The sequence below is a fragment of the Chiroxiphia lanceolata genome, chromosome 2 (assembly GCF_009829145.1).
Source record: "Chiroxiphia lanceolata isolate bChiLan1 chromosome 2, bChiLan1.pri, whole genome shotgun sequence".
Lineage (NCBI taxonomy): Eukaryota > Metazoa > Chordata > Aves > Passeriformes > Pipridae > Chiroxiphia > Chiroxiphia lanceolata.
In genome coordinates, this window is record NC_045638.1 from 70,306,637 (window position 1) to 70,330,131 (window position 23,495).

The following is a 23,495-nucleotide window of genomic DNA, read 5'->3' on the forward strand; positions in this document are numbered from 1 at the left end:
CACGTCCAGTTTTTCATCTACCAGTGTCCCCAGTCCCTCTTGGCAGGGCTGTTGTCAATCCCTTCATCCTTCAGCTTGTGTGGACACTGAGGATTGCCCCGACTCAGCTGCAGGACCTTACAGTTGGACTTGTGGAGCCTCATGAGGTTCCCATGAGCCCACTCCTCAAGCCTGCCAAGGATGCCTCTGGATGGCATTCCTGTCCTCTATCATATCAAGAAAGGCAGAACCCTTTCTGAATTATAAGCTTTCAAAACAGAAAATATTCCTTCACCTCTCCATGCTTTAGTTCTGTAAAGTGCACAGTAAAGAGCTATAAACAGTGCAAAGGTTTCAACAAGCAGCTGTTAGGGCCTGTTCACTCCAACCAACCCCCATCTCTAGGAAAAATAAAAAAAAAGAAAATATTACCCATGTACCATTTCATGGGTACTGTATTTCATTTCAGACCATGAAATTGTCCAAAAGTCCAAATATTTACAGTATTTCTATTTCATATCAATGTTTGTTTCATACTTACATTACTGTATTTCAGTACATTATTAGTATTTGCCACATGGCAATTTAATCTACACAATGACAGTTACACAACTTAAAACCCAAGTGAATGTTTTTTCCTTCACATTTCCTTTGTGCCATAAGCTAGAAGTCAGCTTACAAATTCATTTCCACTTTATCCAAAAACCTTTGTCAAGAAAAGCAGAAAGAAAATCTAGAGAGAATATGAGGGAAAAAAGGAAAAGAAATTAAAGGACAAAGAATTACACTAGAAGAAGACAAGAAAAATGTTTGAACAATGATGACACCTCCTGTCAGTTCATGTCTTCAGTGACAAAACTATTGATCTAGATCTGTGACATCCTCGTTATTTTGGTTTATTTGCCTTTGCAGTCATCATGCACATCTGTCATTGCAGGTCCTTTTAGCTGGTAACTGCAGCCAATTTTCAAAGTCAAGTTTCTTCCTGAGGTTAAACCACGTCCCACAACCTTAGAACTAAGGTGTTACTCTGCAATTTAATTTGGACAAACATCCTGAAGTGATGTCCTTAAAACATGGACCTTCTGCTACCCAATTACAATTCTGCTTCTCAGCTAATGCTTTCTATAATGTGCTCCCCAGCTCCAAAAAACCAAAAAGGCATTCTGAATCAATGACCTTAAGCACCTTGCTTACAGATTTAAAGTGGAATAATGCCCTCAAAAGTACTCAAAACACTGAACTGTATTTGCTTTATTGCTCAGTTTTCTCAGTTACCAGTTCAAATTAATGCTTCTAAACATGAATTGCACGTCAGGAGCTGTTTGGACTCTCAGACTTTAAAGTTTAAAGAAGTGTTATTTTTTTGACAAGAGATTCCTGATTTTTCTGATTTTGTTATAAGCCAGTTTGCTTTTCCCACAAGATATAACAATATAAGATGGTTATTTACACTTCAACACAAGTAAAAATTCAGGACGCTTTTACTAGTCAATAGCTTATGTCCCAAGCAACCAAGAAAAATGCACCAGACTGATATAATGAGAGAATAGAAAAGTGTCAGAGACAGTAAAAAAAATTAATAAAGCAGCAGTGACATCGGACACAGGATATCTTTAATGCGGTCGAGAAAATCAAATTTTAACAAATCTGATCTTATTACTTTTTCATGCATATCCCAAATACTACAAAATATTAGGGATATACTACAAGATACAGATTGTCAACTGCTATTAAGGCACAAAGAACTGAAATTTACTAGTGGTATTTGAAATTCTTATTATTTTACCTGATTTTAAAATTACAATACAATCACAATTTTCTCTGGTGTTTTATTTTTCTGTATTCTGATGCAGGTGTAAATACTGCTTAAGATAATACTTAGCCTGCTTAAAATGTCTTTTATGTATTAAAGCACTACATCTGAGTGAGAGTCCAAAAAATGTTTTATGTCCTTATTAGGAACCTTCAGCATTACTGATCTACATATATATATAAATCCCTCAACAAGGACAAGGCTATCACTCTCTAAGGCCTAAGTACACTTAAGGACATGATTTAGTGGCAGACTTCTCAGCACTGGTTTAATGGTTGGACTTGATGACCTTTAAAGGTCTTTTCCAATCCATATAATTCTACGAAAAACAGAGAAACTGAACCTTTTTTTCACTGTATTTTCATATCCAACTCTAACCACATTTTCCAGTAGTTTACAATATCAACTCGGTTTCACGTTTCAGCATACTTTCTTGAATGATATAAAATATCATCACATGAATTTTTATTTTATTGTCCTGGTGATTTAAAATGAAACATCTGCAATGCAACCAAACAGCTCACCCTTACAAGATCAGAGTCGTCCCTCTTGTCAGTTTTCTTTCCTGGTAATGGTGAAGCCAGCGTGAATTCTTCATTTTCACTGTGGTCCATTTCAGTACTGTCAAGCCTAGAATGAATAAACATGTATTCCCCTCATTATTACAATACACTGGGCAATCATTAAAAAAAACCAACCAACTAAGAACAACAATCTTCTTAAGAAATCTATTACTAAAATGAATAATTCAGCAGAAAGAAACATTTCACTGTGGGTACTATAGCCACCATGTATCACAAGCCAGGATATCTAGGTCTCTGGACAAAGGTTTTAATCATAAACCACACTGATTTTTTTTTTTCACTGGGAAAGATAAGCAGTTTTTTAAAACAGAAGAGTCTTACTGAGTTGCAAGTGATCTGCACGTTTGCATACATTTGCATTCACTTTCCTATACCAATCAAAGATCCCCACAGACAGACCAGCCAAAGAATACACACTTTCCTATATAGGCAATAAAACAGCAGATTTAAATTTCAGAGACCAGCTCATCCCTCTGCTTTTTGTTGTTTTTTTTACAGTAGAAATTTCATTTTTATTTCAGTTTCCACAAATATAAATGTGGACAATAATGCCTCCTGCATATGTAAAACACTGAAACCCACAGATAAAAGGTAATAAAACCAACACACGAGTCCTTTCATTTCATCTGCCCTGGGGTAGGCAGAAGCAACATTTTTAAATACCAATGCACATTTATTAATGAAAAGATATATGCTATGAGTTTAAGTGAAAAGTGGTATTCAAATGCACAAACCCTTAATTCCTTGGCCTGGGTACTGCATAGTGAGTGAAAGACGTTCTCACTCCTACAAGTGTAAAATCTGTAATAACTGTGACATAATCAGAAGCATAGGTTTTATACATCATCTCAACAGATGAAAATTTGCCTGTATATATTCCGACAGACTGAACTGGGAATATCACACATACGGAATCATTGCCATAATTTCTCTTTGTCTTTGACATCTCCACTCAAAACATCAGTTTAACTCAGGTGAACTGGAGAGATCATGAAGATGACACATCAGGCTGTGAGTGCAGCATTTTTTAAAATTTGATCTCAGATTCATTTTGATGGATATAGAGGAGAATCTGGAGTCCACCTGTCTCTAGCCAATAATGTATTTCAGCATGTCAACCTGCATGACTCATAAGAAATAAGCCTTTCTGCAGACTTTCTAGCAGAGAAATATTTCTTGTGAAACACTGTACTACATGTAGAATTAATATCATATATGAAACAGTCACAGAAGTACTAAACGAGAAGCCTTATATTCAAACATAGCATTTCCTCACAGTCCTGAAAGAATGTGAAAAAATATGAATAGTGGGTCTATGCAATCTCTCAATGTCTGTGAAAAAAAATTAATGACAACGTGACTTTCAGTTAAAAAAAATGAACATAAGACATGTTAACTGATAAATAATGAATAACTTACAAAGCTGACACAAAATAAACTATAACTTTTAAAGACAGATAAGTAGAAGAAGACTTATGTAGTATTACAGTACATTCACCTCTTCATCACAAAACTAATCTAAAATCCAACAATGTTTATCTGCAAAGTCCAACAAACTGCAGGGAGTAGAGGATGAAGTCATGTGAGATCACTACAATGGCCTACCAGTCCTCACCATCTATGATGTGTTTTTAACTGCACAGCAAGGTTCCTGGGGACTGCAGTTGTGTGTGTACACACACACATATATACGTGCATATATAAGTGTGTGGGACGATATCTATCTATCTAAAAAACACCCCAAAACCCCCCAACTCTGTTCTCAAAAAATGAAACATATAAGGTTCTTTCCTCCTTCAGCCAACTCTGGATGTAATTTGATTCTGGGGGGGGGTTTTGTTGTTTTTTGTTTTTTTTTTTAAAGCAAATTTATTTCTGGGGACAGAAAGCCAAATTCATGGTTTCAGTTATACCAACGTAGTACTATAACTTTACTTCAGTGTAAGATAAAAGAATTCTGTCTTTCACTTAAAAAATATTATAGAAATATTCCAAGTTTCCATTACAAATATTTGAAATATCAAAGTTGTCTACCAACCTCCCTTTGATCCTTCCTGGAGAGCTTGGATTTGAACTGCTGCTGGCATTGCTTACAGTTTCCATTCGAGAAGATTTGGATTGAGACTGCTTGCCTGCTGACGAAAGAGGCTTATTAACTGCTCCAAGAACATTGGCTGCTTTGGGCTGAAATCAAAAATATATTTCCTTTATTTTAAGCTGCACGTTCAGATATTGTTAACACATACTATGTTTAAAATACAGATTTCACTTTCTGCAATCATTATCTTAATTTTAACACAAAGCTTTCATATGAAAGCTACAACAGACACCAGAAGAAAGCTGAGGAAGCTGTAATGAAATTGCTAGCTGCCACCAAAACTGGTATTCTTCTCTGTACCCTTAGATTCTGTCCTCTTCTCATTGGTAGTATGGGGTGCTCACCTGACCTTGCAGTAAGCCACTTCAGCACTTTGTGTGCAGTTTGTTTTCTGCTGATTTATTTGTCTGAACCAGCTCACCATCTGGATCAGATAAGCATCTGTACTAGTAAAACAGAAATAGCAGTAGGATGGCCCTTTCAGCAAAGGAGACATTGAACTGGCTTAGGTGTAATAGCAACCACATTAGTTTCAACTGGGAATGAATGAGAATCTCCAAAGTCCAATACTGTAGAGAAGACTCTGATACTTCTTGCACAGATATAAAAATGTTAGTCTTTTAGTAAGTACCAAAATTCCAGACATCGGTGAGCTTCAGGTTATTAATTTATCTGGATTATCTTTCAGACATGCTGAATGCCTCCAGCTCATATTAACTTTAGAGAGAGCTGAAAAAGTTCAATTATTCCTAGAGAGAATGCACACTTATGCCAAACACCCATGTACAAAAATGCTGAATTAAAGACCATTTCCTACATTTCTAATTATGCATCTTCTCTTTCAATATTAGATTCTAGCTATGTCTACAGTTAGTGACAGCTAAAAAAAGTTTAACATGCATATCATATCAGCTTTGAGTGTTCCTTTTTCAGAGCTATGCACCATAGCAGTGCAGGTTATACCTTCATAGCCAGAGGGAACTTTACAAAGATTCACTCTGCACTGAGTACTAGAAAAAGAGCATACGCTTTCCAAAAATAAACCTTGGAGAACAAAATCCAGTTTAACAATTTACATCTACTAGCTCAGAACTAAACATTAATCAATAAGCATTTCCTGAAAGAGCTCAAAAGCAGAGATTTTCAAATTCGCACTGAACCAGACTTTCTACTAAGAAGGGACAATAGGGCCTGCCTAAACAGCTCCTCCCTTAGGACAGAAGATACACTCAAAGCCTTACTGCCCTCAGTGTTCCCTGCTTAAATCCACCTCACTCACATCCTCTCAAGCTAGTATTCCATTCCCAAAACTAGGACTCCCTAAACCAACTTTCATTTCTCACTCCTCTCATGACAGTGAAGCAATTGAAAATTCTGGTAGTCAAATAAGCTCTATTGCTTGTTACAAAATTTCAAAATAACACAAAAAGAGCTAGAGTACCTGGCACTAGAAATTGAAAATAATATAAAAGTTAACTTAAGATTCAAAAGAGTTTCAGTTAGGACATATGAAAGACAGAGTGCTGAAGAGAGTTCAGAAAAAGGCCATTAAGATGAAGAAGGGGCCACATCATGTCTCAGAGAACAAGGGGTTTGGACTAAACGACCTCCAGAGGCTCCTTCCAACTTCAAACATTCTGTGATTTCTCATGGTAGCATACCATGTTTCTTATTTAATATTGTCACAGTACACTTAATATATTAAGTATGGGACAAACTACTAAGAATGTTTGATGTTAAAAACTGGATTAGAAAACTTAATATCGACTACTGATCAAAAATTGGAAGACAAACTACTTCCTTTTAAAAACTTTGGTGTCTTCACAAGTAAGAAGCCAATCTCTAATCCATGGCATTCAAGCACTCAAATGCACAATACAGTGATGATCTATTCCAATCCATAAATGTTGACTTTCAACTTCTCAAAGAGATGCTCATCTGTCTTTTTTCCTAACTTGCATTCCTCCTTTATTAGTAAGTTACTAGCTCACAGCTAATGCTTCATTAGCAAAGTTAAGGGTAATGATGATGCTGAAATTGCTTTTGTTTGCAAGGTGGCAAATTAATGTTCTTTGTCATCTAGAGCAGAACATATTAATCTAGATGAAAAACACAATTTGTCTTTTCTTTTACTAGATTTCATTCTAAAGAGTACCTGGGTTTAGTTTTAGTGAAGAAAGAACACTGCCATTCAATACAATGCATCTTTTGAAAGACAAATTAACATAACTGTAGAACAGCCAGTTATCTTGTAAGATACTATAAAAAGGTATTAAGCTTTGCCAAAGATTATTTACGTAATTTTTAAAATAATTTCTGTTAGAGTTTTCCATAGCTGTAACTTCATAGGCAACATTGTAGTCTTCTGCAGAAAAGAAGGTTAACCATTTTGTAAACTTGTCAAATATTACAGGTTGTTCAAGGGGGGTTTTTTGGACTCTCTCCTTTTAATGACAACAGGCTTTGGCTACTATTGCCACAAACCAGCACAGACATTACCAGTTTTCCCTTCTACCCATCTCTTTTCTATACCTGGAAACAATCTGTTCTCTTAAACAAAGTGTTTCATAAACTACATGCTAGTTCTCTTAAAAAAAAACAAAACCACAAACATACACAAAAAAAACTCCAAAGAAAACAAACAGGAACAAACAGGCAAACAAGTAAGATCACCACAAAAAAAAAAAAAAAAAAAAAAAGAAAGACAAACCAGAACTTCAAATACAGCACCAAAAACAAGCCCCCTCCAAGCCCCCACACCACACCTACCTTTCCAGGAGTAAAAAAAGACTTCATTTCCGGAGGAAGATAATTTTTGGTGTTACTGAAATTCTGTAAAGAAAGGAGAGGGGGCGGGAATTACAGCAATAATCAGTGAATTCTATATATATGTGTATATATATATACATTTTGGAGATTGCACTGAAAGATTTTCTTTACATCACTTATGCTTTTGAATTTTTAAACCAGAACACTAACATCGGGGTTGGGGGAAGGGGGAGAACTCTGTGTGTGTACACATATACAAATATTTATGAAAACATATACGTACGTTTTCAACTACAATATAATAGGGAGAAGTTTGAAGTTACAAGAAATATTTAAGAAAAACAACATTAAGTTACAACTTACAAATATTTAAACAGACTTATCTCAAGAAAAATTAAATGCCACGGTATACCTTGTCAGGTTGAGTAAAATATCTGGCTGGAAGTACAGGGTCTTTAGGGGATTCCAAACTGTATGTTGTACTCTTTGACATAATGATATTCATTGCTACATCACAGACCGTATATAGTTTCTGTAAATAATAAAATTACAAGACCAAACAACACTTTAAAAGTTCATTGAAATCTTGACAAGAGATAGTGTATCTTTTGAGCACAGAACTACAAGAACTCACAGTTTAAAAGCAATCATCTTAATAATTTAACACCAGCCTGCATCTTAAACAGTGTATTGCAGAGTACTGAAATACAGACACTAAAGGCAAAAAGCATTGTTAAGTCTAACAGTTGAGGACAGATAGCTTTCATGATCTTTCTGCACTTAAGAATAGCCCTTGCCTTAGTTTCTAAGACAAAGTAAAACAAACAAATGAACTCACACACCCCACCCACCCACTACCCAAACCTCATCTCTCTGGGCAAAGCAGAACAGTGACAAATCTGTACACTGTGTGATGCTAAAAACACAAAAGCAAGATCAGGGTTTGATACATTCACTACACAATACAAACCAGAGACTTCTAATGTAACTATTTTCCTTCCTATACTAAGCTTACTCCTGCATTTTAAAAATTAAATATTACAAAGCAATTTAGTAGATGATTTAAACAGTAGAAGTTATAGTTTACATCTATTTAAAATTAGTGTTTGGTAATCTTACTGATTTCAGGAGGACTGAAAACCATTACAAGTCCCTTGCGGATGTGCAAGAACCACAGGAAAATAACTGTCATCTAAACTACAACACATATTATCATTACAATATATAAAGTATCGTCTCATACATACAACTCTATTGAAAGATATTTTGAAGTTGGTATATAAACAAAAAGCAACTCCCTTCCATAAGCAGGCCAGAATGAAATGCAATTTCCAATCAAAAAGTATCACCTACTTCATTCATTTTTTGATCATCTGGTCCTTGAGCATCCTTAGTCTGTTTGATATTTTCTACCATTTTTCTGATAAATGCATGACTGTTGTTTTCATTTTTAGCCATCAATATTTCCAGTATGAACCATAGGCACCTAAAGGAGAAATGCAGTATTCCGCACAAATGAAAATACAAAAGAAAATCTTTAAGAAAGCACATTTGAGAAAGTGATTTAGTCTAGGTTTTACTAGTATTATGAATTCAAACCAGTCTAACTCTGGGAAAACAATTCTTTAGAAAAAATGAAATTAAGGTAGGATGAGCAGAAGACAAAGAGTTCATCTGTAAAATATCAGAGAGCACTAAAAAAACACCTATACTATTTGTCACAATATTTTACAGAAATAACTGCCATCATTAGGTGCACTTGACATTGTAACAGAGTACCACCATGAATTAAAATTTCACTTAGAATAAAGTTAGAAAGAACACTATTAAAAGTAGTCTTACTCTTTAATGTCCTTGAGTTGTTCAATGTCTTGGACTTTGACATAATCTGGGTCATGAGCTAGGAGATGGATAGTATAAGGAACAACATACTCTGGTAGAAGTGACAACAGTTTCTCTGAAAAGCAGAAGAAAGATGCATCAAAAAACTACATACTAAGAAATACACTTTTCTACTAAAGAGGAAAGGGCAAAATTTTTTTAGCATCCTCTGAGACTTTTAAGTAATCCTAAGCAATGACTGCAGAAGAAAGTCTTTCCTACATCATGACAGACAGAAGGCCTGTTTTCCCCAGGGATTCAAAAACTAAGGATTGTTGCCAATGGCCTTCTCAGAGTTATGATCACAAAATATATATTCTATAAGGTAACAAATTCCCTGACCAATACCATGCAGCATGAAGTCCGGCACGTCAAAGTTTGATGAAGAAAATCAGAATAAAAAAACCCCTCTCCTATGGGGTAAGGACAACAGAAGGACAAGTTGTATACCAAAAGTAAAAAAAACCAAACCAAACCAAAACAAACATATTGCAGCTAACATCCACAATGCTTTCTTTAGCCTAATGCCTAAGAGGAACCAGTGGATGCACAATACACCTTAATTATTAAACCTGTACCCTGTGCAACAGGCAAGACAACAGGCGAAGGAAGGCATGCTAGTATTCTATGTACCTTGCTATGGTACAAGCATCTGATCTTACGTGCTTGTGGCAAATGCAAAGTTATAGTATTAACTATGGATAAACACTTCAATTTATGTGTGAAGAAGAGGGAAATTCCTAGCTCTGCTTTTGAAAAAAACAACAACACATTTTTGAGCTAGTAAGCAGTCATGAAAGACATGACCAAGTCTGGAAAATCTTCTTTCAGTAAGCTTTTAACTATCCCCTATTCAGTTATGATTAAGTCCAAAAATCTGTAAATCATTACATTTGAAAACAATTTTACAATACATTAGAACACTGACATTTTTATCTCCAATGTATGTATTCACATGAGATGTGTTTCACAGTTATTGTGCACATCAAATAAAATACATCGTTATTGTAGATTTTACAAAAAATAATTGTCATGCATAAGTGAGGTTTAATCTATCACCTTCTTAGAGGTCTGCATAAATAGGGGTAATGCACAGTCTACATAATATATATTTATATATATAATACCACCTAATGTCTATTTCAAGCTATTTTTATGTAACTGAAATACAGTGTACTCTGCAAAGCAGTTTTTAATTTGTTTCAATTGACACTGCACTATTAACTTAAAAAATATCCTTCACTTCTTCAAGCACTGTCCTGCATTTTAGCCAGCAGTTGTTTGCATTACTAAATTAAAAAATAAAGATGGGAAATGGAAGAAAAAGAACATAATTATGACTTTAGAACACTAGCAAAATAGGCTTGACTTAGACAAGTCCCAGGCAAATCAACCCACTATTATTTGTATTAATTAGTAACTTCAATAGAACGTTCATCAAGAGCTCATGAATTCAGTTTTTCAGCAACTTCCTGCTTCAGACAATTTCTAATATAACGATAATTCCAACTAGGTCTGGAAAACAAAATGAATCAGTTCCAGACAAAACAGGAATAGAACAAATATTGGTACATATTGTATTTAATCCCTGTCATAACAAAAAATTGTAATTACACATTCTTTCCTCATCTCTAATGAAGAAAGACACAACCTGAAAGGTAGGGTGGCTTTTCTACCAGTACATAAAACTACAGTGTGCCAAAACCCTTCATGAAGTTCTTTATGATCTTTTAGGAAAGAAACTTGTTAAAAAATTAATCTTCACCCTTGTCATTCTTCTGCTTACTGACTTGCAAGTAAAAGCCCATCCTGAGAAAACAATAATTCCTATGCAAGACACATCTCTACCCAGATGAAACTAGTAACAGATACACAACCAAAATAAGTCTCTTCTTGAGCGGCTTCTACTCTGAATAGCATTTAGAGAATTTAAGAGAGTTGAGAATAATTCCTGCCAGCCTTTAAAAGGCCAGTGTGGAAGAAAAGAGGCATTTTACTGTCTGGTACCAGTCCTTAGGAAGTTTTCCAGAAATATATCATCTTTTCGACAAATGCTGAAATCCTCCAAAAATATCCAACAGATATCCTCCTCACCTGTACCAAGGTTTCAAGACAAAATGCATCACAAAATCAAACATTTACAGATTCAGAAAAATAGCTATATTAATCAAAGATGCAGATTTCCAAAGGAGGTACTACAGTCATTACTACCCTGCATTACTTCATGCTTCGTAAGGAGAGTGGCAGAGAGAAACACATATATGTTTAAATAGCACTTTATTATCAGAACTGAGCTTCAGCTGTACTTCTGCAATATGGATATTTTAGGATACAGTTTGAGACATTGTATTTGTTGAAAGCTCAGACTGGTAAACCTGAATGGCACAAAGTTAACACTGCAATCCTCAAAAAATCCTGCAATCTATATTTAATCCAGACTTCTCACAGATTATAGCACATATCAAATCAATGGCATCACTCAAATATTTCAGCAAGAAAAAAAAAAATCATCAGGCACACTTTGAGGTTCTACTGGATAAAGAGAATCACACACACACCTAGACTCCTCTAAATTTCTTCTACAGATTTTTGATAGCAACTTCACAGCACCTATTTTAAACATACGAGAATTCTATTTTTCTCCTACTACTAAAAAGAGTTTTCAACTTTCAAGAGGAATAGTCTTAAGATGACTTAGAGGTGTTTGCTCAATTTATTTTCCTTTTTCCATGTTATTGAGGTGGGAGAAAAGTACCACTCTTTCTTCTTTAAGTCTAATTAATGACACACAAAAGGATTTCTCTGCAGACTAATTCTCTGATCAAAGTCTAAGAGGACTAAGAAAGACAGACTGATATGGTTAACATAAAGTGATTCATAATCACAAAAGGAAATCTGACAGCATCTGTGAGATCAGATTCACAAAACAGGTCTGGTTTATGCTAAAGAAGATGAAAAAAAACCCCTTTATTTCACAAAAGCCAAACCATCAGTAATATTTCAAAGAAATAAAACTTTCAAAAGCTCTTATTCAAAACACTCATAGCTCTTCATAAAGGTCTACTTTTTCCTATGACCATATACCAGTGTTGTCACACTGTATGTATGTAGCTTTAAGTCAAAAGGACTGATTTAATAAAATTAAAAATAGCTAACATGAGTCCATAATAACTCCCAAAGCATTCCCATGATCAGATTGCTGGCACTGAGAAGAAAGAAGTACATAAACTCATCCTGAACAGTCTACAAATATAGACCTTTGCCAGCATAAGATAAGAAGCTACTCAATATAGCAGTGCAAAGAGTCTATTTAATATAACATTTATTTCATTAAGGTTATATATTATTAATTACTGAAGTAAAATTAATCATTGTCATTTCACTTAGAATATTATTAACCATTAAGTTCAAACAGTACACATAACTGCCTTGAAAAACTACTTCACTTTCAATATATTTAGGCATAAGCATTTGCACAGTTTTTTAACAAAACTGAAAGACCTCAGAAATGCCTGTTAAAAAACATCAAAAGAAAATCAGAAAAACTGAAAAATTTCAGTTTTCATTAGATATCACTAAGCGAAATTTACAGCTGTTCTATGTACAAAAACAGACAACCACCACTGTTTTCAGTCTACTCACATTTACATTTGAACTACAGCACTTGTACCAAAAAGTAACTTCTACTCTCTTACCACTAACTGCTGCATGTTGTTTCAGATATTCTCTTCTGACATTTATGTTCTTCACAAGGCACTGCCTGGCGTGAGCTCTTCTCTCTTTCACAGGATCTTTTGCACACAGTGCACAAATAGCCATATATTCTAGTGGCAGCCGTAGTCTAGAAAGGCCTTTGTGAAGTTTCTGAGCAAATATTTGTCTCACTTGGTAACATTCATCCTATTAAAAAAAACCAAAAGAATAAAACAGTCAAAAGTAGAAAAGGTAACAGTAAACTTTTCTAAAAGCAATACAGACTGTGAAATAAAACACGGAAGCCCAGGTAAATATGAAAAAAAGCAATTTTGGACCTTGTAGTCACAGAAACATAGGAAATTCAAGGATTTTTTTTAATGTCAATTCAGAGCAATTTAATTGAATTAATCAGTTGAAGTTTCCCTTAAAATCAGAAGAAGAATTAAGGTTCAGGAATTGTACAGGAAGATATCACACTCAGGACCCAAGGGAAGTGCAGAGCCAAAACCTAGCCATTGGTAACATTGACTCTGCTAAATTTGTGAACGGCATCAAAAGAGATCATGTTTGAGATAAAACAAGCCTTCCTCTTTCCCCACCAAAAACGAAATCCACAAGAAACTTCTTCAATCAAGTCCCATTTTCCTTTCTGCACTTCAAGCAATACTCCTCCCTGTATGGACTGAAACCCTGAAACACCTGCCATAGCCAAAGCTGAAGCAACTTAAGCCCACAAAACCAAACCATGAGACCTACTCATGATGCATTGCCTCACAACAGCAAATCCACCCCCCAGCAGAAGGCTAAGATACAGCCTTATTTTCCTCCTCAGTAACATCATCTAATTCTAAAGCCTTTCAGAAGCTTAGAAGAAACCTACGCCTAGTTGGTGTATCAGCAAGGAAGCATGTCCTCTTTGCCTCAGGGGACAAGGAAGTTATAGTTCGATGTTACTGATGGTTTTGTCTGGCCAACTGGAATGATTATAATTTCTTTTTCTTTTAATATTGAGAATAACCTTAAATTCGGCTCAGTTATAGTAGTTCAGTGAGAAGAAGGGGGATAAAACTTATCCAACGTATGCTATTTTCAACAGCGTACACGTAAACCCCATAAAATCAAACCAGCTTTATATATCCACATGTCTGAATTTAATGCTGATTCATCAGAACTTCACCATTTAAAACCACTTAAAAAAATATATATTTGCAAAGTATCATGTACCACTCAGACACAGCTCTGATTCTTTCATCAATTAAAATACTCTCAGTTAGCACGGAAAACTGAAAATGTTTTGGGATCTTATTAAACAAATGAAACTTATGCAATCTAAAAGATTTCTTCATTCAATTACATATCATTTTCAACAGCAAAGTTTATTAGATCTTAAATCTGGTCTTAAAGCCTGTTAAACACTGAAGTACTCTACACTACGCTCAATTATTTTCTACTCTCTTTCAGTATGAAGCTCTGCTGACATCAAAATTTGCTGCAGACCAAATAAGTCAACTGCTGGTAAGCTTACAACATTGGTCAAAGACATCCAGAACTTATTTTAAAATGACTAGAACTACATGCATTTCATCACCACAATTAGTTGTGATGAAATCATCACAGCAATTAGTGACAACACAGGATTATGTATTCTGCACTCTAATTATTACACATTACAAAACAGTAGTATCAGAGAAGAAAAAATGCCAGTAGAGTTACTCTGTGTCTGAGGATCTGAACTGAAAGTGACAAAGAAAACTGCAGAAGACCTCAAGAACATCTAAAAAAGTTATTTGTAAGTACTCAAAATCCATTAAGAGCGGCAGTGAAAAGGAAAGGCATAATTCCTGCTTGACAGGAATGTCTAGTTTTCTAGAAAACAATTTAGCAAGTCAAAAAAAGGTAAAAAAAATATCAATAAATGAGGAGGGAAACGTGATAGAACTAATACTACAGAAGAAAAGATTGTCCTGGCAATGATGTGAAGTCATATGGATATATCCAGAGGGAGGGGATTACAGAGAGCCAACACAGCTTCAAAAAGTACAAATCGCGCCTGACCAGTCTTGTAGCCTTTTACAATGAAGTAACTCAGTAAATGAGTAAGTGATGAGCAACTGATGTCATATACCTGGATTTCTATAAGGGTTTTGACACAGTCTCACACAGTATTCTTGTCTCTCAATTGGACAGATATGGCTTTCATAGATGGACTATAAGAAATTAGCTGGGTGGTCATGTCCACAGAATTGCAGTAAAAAAAAAAAAAAATAAATCCATGTCCAGATGGAGATCAGTAACAAGTGATGCCCTCAGGGGTGAATACTGGGACCAGCATTATTCATCTTTATGAATTACACAGGTAGCATGATTGAGTACATCCCTCAGCAAGACTGGATGACACAAAGCCAAGTGGTGCTGTTGATACACTGGAGGGCAGGAGGAGATGCCATCCAGAGGCATCCTTGGCAGGCTTGAGGAGTGGGCTCATGGGAACCTCATGAGGCTCCACAAGTCCAACTGTAAGGTCCTGCAGCTGAGTCGGGGCAATCCTCAGTGTCCACACAAGCTGAAGGATGAAGGGATTGACAACAGCCCTGCCAAGAGGGACTGGGGACACTGGTGGATGAAAAACTGGACGTGAGCCAGCCATGTCTGCTCGCAGCCCAGAAAGCCAACTGTGTCCTGGGCTGCATCAAAAGGAGAGGGGGCCAGCAGGTTGAGGGAGGTGATCCTTGACATCTGCTCTGCTCTCATGGGACCCCATCAGGAGCACTTCATTAGAAGGCAGACATGGAGCTGGTTAGAGCAGAGCCAGAGGAAGGCCATGAAAATGGTCAGAGAACTGGAACACCTCTCCTAGGAAGAATGACTGAGAGAGTTAGGGTTGTTCAGCCTGGAGAAGAGAAGGCTCTGGGGAGACCTTGTTGCGGCCTTTCAATGTATGACAGGGACTTATAAGAAAGACGGAGAAAAACTGGTCCCATTACCTGGTCCTGCAGTAATGGGACAAGGGGCAACAGCTTTAAACTGAGAGAGGTTAGGTTTAGATTAGACATAAGGAAGAGACTTTTTACAGTGAGGGTGGTAGGACAGTGGAACAGATTGCCCAGAGCAATTGAGGATGCCCCACCACTGGAGGTGTTCAGGACCAGGTTGGACAGGGCTTTGAGCAACCTGGTCCAGTGAAAGGTGTCCCTGAGTACAGTAGGGGAGTTGTAATGAGATAATCCTTAGGGGTTCCTTCCAATCCAAAGTATTCTATGATGCTATATAAAATGTGATACTAACTGGTTTATAAATGTTGATAACCCTCTTGTGTTCTTCTAATTTAAATCTCATCTCTCAAAATTCCCTTTTGGGAATTTAAGAGAAGTAAACACTAGACATAAAGATAGCAAAAGAAGGTGACAACACATCTGTTAGCTATATCCACAAACAGTTAAGATTGTTATAGCTGGAAAAAAAGTAGTGGAAAAAAGTGAGAGACAGTGATGAAATGGAGAGCAAAGAGCCTGCAACTAACATACTGAGAAGAGCATCGAAACAATGAAGCAAAATTCTGATAGAGAACTACAAGGTTAACATTTGCAGTAAAGAAAGATTTGCCACAGGAGGAAAACGACTGAAGAAATGAACAGATGTTGATCACTGGGAGCACAAGAAAACAGAACATGCAAATACTACATTGGCAAGGCTAGTCTGGCATGACATTATCCAGCTAGAGTATCCTTTCTAGAACAGAAATAGAGCTTATTTGTCATTACAGTAAGTGCCTATTTTCCTCTCTACTAATTTTGTTCTGAATTGTAAAAATATTTAAAACTCATTTTGAGACAAGACTAACATTTCTATTTGGTTTTGTAACAGGAAGACTGAAAAGTATCACTTTGCTTAAGGTATAAAGACCTTCAGTTATTACCACTGAATTCCTGCTGCATTTTTGCTAGATTTCATCTGCTTAAGTAGTTTTAAATTTTGTTCCATTTTCTTGTTTTTCATACTATTTGGGAACTAAGGGTTCCTTCCCCAGGAACACAGAAGCTTAAAATTCATACAAACACAGTAAAAAACAATATACAAGCCTAATACAGACTGTCTTACTCTGGTATAGGAATGATTTTTCTAGCTAACTGTAACCAACTCCAATCAACTTAAGAAATTAAGAGATATTCTATATGAAATAAAAAATACCCACACAGAAGCTATACTCTATTTTCTAATATTAAATACCAATTTAAAATCTTCTGATATTTAAATGGGTTGCAGCTAAAGCTTTAGCCAGCCTCAGGAATTCAGGTCTAGAATGGAATATCATGATTACTGCAGATATCTTCCGGAAGTAATTCCTTCCAGAGTATGTCTTTACTTGTGTAAAGCCAGGAGAATATCAGCAGTTACACAAGTAACACCAACACAAGTCCCTTCACGACCACTTGCTCTTGGCATATGAATCAATTTCTGTAGAATTTGCTACGTCTACAGGACAGAAATACAGAGGATCTCTACATCTCCACTTAAAATATTAAAATTACTTTCTTTCTGTTACTAACTTCAGAAGTTAAGGATGACAACTCCAGCATCTACTGAGGAATCTCTCAATTTTTCTTCTAATATTTAAAGGATGCCAACTATCTTTAAAAAGTCTCTGTATTCACATATATTCTACCCAAGTACTGACAGAAAGAGAAACCGAGGTCACTGTTGTCACCACAGTTCAACATAATTTACATAATCTCATTTCAACTTCTAATAATGTCATAATGCAGCTGGGGTATTACTTGAAATATATACTGAATTCCTTGGTTTATCAATATTCTAACATTTGACTACCGTAAGTTAGTATTCCCCCACTGGGCAACCCAGTACTATAGAGATAATTCTCATCCAAAATGAGTTTCCAGGATTATGTAGTAGAAAAATAATTTCATGCCAAAGATGAACGTTTTGCATAAAACTAGATTCACAGAAATATACACAACATACAGAACAAACAACTATATACTCATACATTTGCTGACAACCCACAACTCCCATCGAATTTCCTTACGTTTATGGCTAGTGCACACAGCTGGTATTGTTCTAAGGTGATGATTTCATGGTAACAAGGTTCCTGTGCCAACTTCACAATAGCATTTCCTGCAGCCAGCCTCAAGCGAGACATATCAGGTTTACTGAAAAACAAGCACATGGATTATGAGGGTTAATTCGTAAAAAAATTATGTAATTATTTGACTTAATTAAATTTCAGTAAGTGTGCATTGCTGAAAAACAAGTACTTAAAAAGAAAGAAGTTTCCATGGACTTAGCTGCCCTCATACCAGCAAAAATAATTTCAACTCAAAAGTATTTTTTGTGGCACCACATTTTACAGCCTATTACCACGCATCTATTACCTTGCCCTAAACTTGGCAATAAAAATCTTCCCTGAAACTTCCTAAAAGTTCCACATGGGTATGAAACAGTTCTAGTGGCGCATTGAACCAACAGAGTCCATATTGCCCCTCAGAGATCACATTTAGCAGTAAAACACTGTTCAGCTTGCTGCTTTTATTTCAGCAGAGGGCTCCTGCCAAAGAAGTAGCCCATTTCTAGTCCCCAAAGTTGCCAAACTTTTTCTAGCTCAAAATCCATGCTGCGGGTCAACATAAATTAAGATTAATTAGACATTACGGTAGATGACTAAGTGAATTCTTTTTTTAAGACAACACCAAAGTGTCTTTTGAATATAGCCACTGAAAATGTATATCAGATGTGTAGCAATTCTTCTACAGCACAGAACTATGAAGTTCCAAACTCCAATATTTTTTTAACAAATTTTCTCTTGGTACAGCTTAGTTAAAGGAAAATGCAGATAGCATTTCTAGAAAATCTTAATTTAGCTTCATATCTAATATCAGTACTTTCAGCAATTGCCAGTGTTCTCCCATCCTTAAATACTATTATTTCATGCTTAGTATAGACTAAAATAAAATCCTTCTACAAAGACATGCAAGTTCAACCTAGCTGATTCAACCTAACCACAAATAGAAAATTAGTATAATCTTGAATTTTATAAAACTGTAGACTTATAAAATTGAAAAGAAATACCTGGAAAGGACAGTTGATATATTATTTATTGGTAAAATTCAGTATTAAAGAAACACAAGACTGGTGAATTTAACCTACATATGCTAACATCTCAAAGAAATCAGTTGTTGATTTAAAAGCAATTCAACAAAGTCATCAATCCTATTACTTCAAGGCATGAAGGACGAACAAGAGAAGGGATTTATTTATTTTCCAAGTAGGACCTTGCCTTTACCTGATACTCTACGCTAAACCGTGCTTTGAAATTTAAAAAAACTCATTCTTTTACTCTGTCAATGAAAGGTACAGTTGCGTAGATTTAAAGAGGCCTAGGGGCAGAGTAATTTTTAGGGCTGATGAGGACAATAACACCAAGATGATTACACCATGACTAAGGGCCTAAAAAACATCAAACATCTCCTGAGCTCTTGCACTTTCATTTAATTATCTTTAGCAAATTATACATTGTTTCAATGACAAATGCAAGTCATGAACACAAAAACTGACTCATACAGAATGACCTCATATCAAGTACAATTTAAAAGATTATGTTCTGTATTGAACAGACAACTTTACTCTTTTTCCAAAGCCTACTCTAAATCAGAAGGACCAGTGTCATGTTTGCACAGCAGGGACACAGTAAGCATTGCTAGAAAGAAGATATCCTTACTGCATTCTCAAAGGTTGAAGAATAAAGGTCAGGAAGTGTCAGCAAGTTCCATGTAGACCTAATAGGCCTGAAACAACATCTCTCTGCTTCAGGTTTTGAGAGTACTCGTTAGTTAGGCAGTATAGCTCACACAGAGACTACGGAGACCTGTCCTTCTACCAATATGGAGCTTTCCCAAAAGTAATACTGGGAAATAATGAATACATGTCCTGCCACCAGGGCTCTTGCCTTATGCAGCAGTGGGTGCACGTTTTCCCTAGTCTTCCTTGTGTCACTTACAAAGCTCTTCTGTTTGCCTTTGTCACTATTCAATCCCAGCTGGGATTTGGCTTTCCTAACTGTGTCTCAGACGGCGTATCTGTATTTCTTCCAGGTTACCCATCTCTACTTCCACTTTCTCTATAACTCATACAACCATAGAATAGTCTGGGTTCGAAAGGACTGTTAAAGCTCATCTAGTCCAGTTCCCTGCAATAAGCAAGTTACTTGGAGCCCTGTCCAACCTGACTTTGAATGTTTCCAGGGATGGGGCATCTACCACCTCCCTGGGCAATCTGTTCCAGTGTTTCACCACCTTCATCATAAAAAATTTCTTCCTTTCATCTATAGGCCTTCCTTTAAGTACTGAAAGGTCACAATAAGGTCTCCACGGACACTTCTCCAGGCTGAACAATTCCAATTCTCTTTACCTTTCCTTGTAGAACCACTCCACCTTCTGACCATTTTTGTGACCCTCCTCTGAACCTACTCCAACAAGTCCATGTCCTTCCTGTGCTGAGGACCCCAGAGCTGGATGCAGCACCTTGGATAGGGTCTCACCAGAGTGGGGTAAAGGGGCAGAATCATATCTCTCGGCCTGCTGGCCACATTGCTTTTGATGCAGCCCAGGATACAACTGGCTTTCTGGTATGTGAGCACACATTGTTGGCTCATGTCTATCAGTGTCCCCAAGTACTACTCCACAGGACTACTCTCAATCCTCTTGTGTTCAAATTTTGCCAAGAGCTCCCTTCTCCTCCAGGCAGCTCTGCTGAAATATTTGCTTGACCTTCTGCTTTGACCACTCTTGACAAATGAAGGATTGTTTTTGAATATTAGTTAACTAGTTTTCTTGGGCCCTTCTTCCTTCTAGGACCTCATCCAATGGGACTCTACAAGCAGATTCTTGTAGAGACCCAAGATTTTTCTCCTGAAGTCCAGCACTCTGATCGTGCCTTTTGCCCTCCTTCTTGCCATCAAGATTTTAAACTCCGTATAATATGGTCATTATAGCCAAGGTTGCCTTCAATCTTCACACCCCCAACAACCTGCTCCTTGTGGCAAACTGTGAGGTGCAGCAGAGAGATCCTCTCCATTGGGTCACCTACCACTTGTGTCAAAAAGCTGTCATCAGTGGTGTCCTGGATTGTTTATGCACAGTTGTGTTGCTCCTCCAGCGGATACTGGAGTGTTTGAAGTTCCCCATGAGGGACAAAGACTGCATACATGAAGTCATTTCTAGTTGTTTAAAGAAGGCTTCATCCTCTTCCTCTTCCTGGGAAGGGGCCCTCCAGCACACACCCATTATGATGTCACCCATACCAGTCTGCTCTACAGTCTTAACCCATAAGCTCTCAGTTGGCTCATCATCCATCCCCAGGCAGAGCTCCAAGCTCTGGGGTTGAAGGGTTACTTCCAGAGCAACATCACATGTCACTGCAGCTATCTCCCTACCCTAAAAGGATCCCTAGCCCTCCATTAACTTGATTTAATAATGGAGAACTGACCACATCATTATATCAAGTTTCTACTACTGCTTCTGTGTACAAAAAGAGTAGGAAAACTAAATTTCTAAAACATGCACAGTAAGGAATCATCACTCCAAGCATGAAAGTACCCAGGACCTATCAAACTGATCTATTCACAAATTACTGGATAAGCCAACCATATGCTCCAAGCAGCCGTGCTGAAAAGCCAAATTACTGCCACGAATGGTGATATTACAGAATTTAAAACTATGAAACAATTACTTAGAGGAGCTACAAGACAGATTACACAGTTGCTACAAAGATAACATGCTAGACAAATTCTCAGGTTTGCAATGTTGCACACACAGCATGGGTTCTATCTGCATAATAACTGTATAAAATTAAACTCTACCCAAAAATTAAAACCTTTTTACTCACACCAGTACAATCCATCCATGCCCTTAATGGCTTGTGTAGACATAAATTTTCAATGTTTTACAAGCAATAGTAGCTGACAACTTGTCACTTCTCCTACCACAGAGTATTAGGAAGATACCCAGAGAAACAAGTTGTCTGACAATCACCTAAAAGGTATATTATTTATTGAGACTTGAAATCCTCTTTACACATTTCCCTCTTCCTTTCACTTGTAGAGGCCTCAACGGATTAGCCTGTCATCAGGCAGAAGCATCTTATATACTAGCTATTTCCAATTGGTTTACTACAATATGCAATTATTTTTATTAGAAATCCCACCTACTGGCCTTTGGCATACAAAGCCATTGGTACATCAGGAATAGCAAGCTGCATAAAAAATTAAAACCAATTTTCAGTGGGAAGGAGAAAGTTGCATAGTTTATTTCTTCTTTTGAAGAAATAAATAAAACAAAGAAGACAAAAACTAAAATATAGCTGTATGTACAGTGTTACAAAAACTGAGACTCGGCAACCTTATGCAGGAACCCAGCCAAGTTTACCATTGGTTCTTATGAGATAAGATGTATAAGTTTTAAACAGTCTAACAGAATAGTTTAAGTACTACTTTGACCAAAATTCTCCCCACACTGGCATCACAGATATGAAAACATTACCATCTGTTACACACCTAATTTTCCCCTGCTCTGTTAAATCTCCATCACTGTGTAATATTGTTGTTAGCAACCTCAGAGTAGAAGTTCCTGACTTGCTGTGGTTGTTCTTCATTCCCAGCAACCACCGAACCATCATCTTGATGGCCTGAATCTGAAAAAAAAAAAAAAAATTGATATCAAAAAGTCCAATCACATCATAAGCCACATTTTTAAAATAATCTTTATCTTAATTTAAACACATAGTATTTTCCCAAGCACTTTTTGCTGCTACAAACACAAGCCTGTCAGGGTTGCAAAAACTCATTTAAATACCAGAAAGATAACTAGAAATACTCTCACTAGACAGCAATTTTTCACTCACTGAAAGTCTCAAGCACATACTACAGTAAAAAAAATTATGCATTTAATTAACGTTTGAACTGTTTTTTCAACTAAGCAATCACACATTTTATCTTTTGAAAATATTATCTTAATTGAGCTTCCAGTCATTAAATGCTGTGGAATAGGCAAAACAGTTTATACTAACTGGTAAAATGTTACTGGATCAAAAGGCAGAACACATTTTCATCTTTCTATATTCCTACAAATCGCAGAATCTTCTCAGGTGGAAAGGATTCATTGAGTCCAACTCTTAAAACACATGGCCGATATGGGGATCAAACCCACGACCTTGGCATTAAATTCCCATGCTTAAACAATCCCAATACATTCTCTATTTATCTACATAATATTCGAGTTTAAATTTAAGACAAGTAAATTAAAAAACATTTCATAGACATTTCGACTGTTAGAGTATCAACCTGTCCTAAGATAACTCATCCTGGAAAAGAATATTTCTTCACAGCTATTTAAAGAAAAGCCTCAAAGCCTGCTACTTAGGATAACTTGTCTTTTGCCAATGGAAACTTCAAGTGTTTTGAGGCAAGCTTCTGCCAGTATGCAGAATCCAGCAACTGACACACTGAATAATTTCACTAAAACACTGAATAATGTCACATTTCTTTAGTAAAAAATAAAACATGAATTTAGAGATTAAGTTTACTTAGTATTTGAATCCCTTTGTCCTTTCATTTTCCTCCTAATATGACAGCAGAGACAATAAAGAACATAAGGAACAGTAT

General features: G+C 36.4%; 1 protein-coding gene across 6 annotated transcripts in view; it reads right to left on the reverse strand.

Annotated features, from left to right (window-relative positions):
- PDS5B (PDS5 cohesin associated factor B) overlaps window positions 1-23,495 on the reverse strand; it is a 103,784-nt gene that overhangs the window by 9,088 nt on the left and 71,201 nt on the right. For 4 of the 6 annotated variants that reach the window (XM_032678997.1, XM_032679000.1, XM_032678998.1 and 1 more), the window contains 9 exons: window positions 22,389-22,525; window positions 17,868-17,991; window positions 12,823-13,027; window positions 9,089-9,203; window positions 8,600-8,732; window positions 7,659-7,778; window positions 7,247-7,309; window positions 4,418-4,563; window positions 2,320-2,425 (listed from right to left, as the gene is read on the reverse strand). In XM_032678997.1, coding sequence (XP_032534888.1) covers window positions 2,320-2,425; window positions 4,418-4,563; window positions 7,247-7,309; window positions 7,659-7,778; window positions 8,600-8,732; window positions 9,089-9,203; window positions 12,823-13,027; window positions 17,868-17,991; window positions 22,389-22,525 — 1,149 coding nt within the window. The remainder of the gene's footprint in view (window positions 1-2,319; window positions 2,426-4,417; window positions 4,564-7,246; window positions 7,310-7,658; window positions 7,779-8,599; window positions 8,733-9,088; window positions 9,204-12,822; window positions 13,028-17,867; window positions 17,992-22,388; window positions 22,526-23,495) is intronic. The other 2 variants (XM_032678999.1, XM_032679001.1) reach the window with 1 other exon arrangement.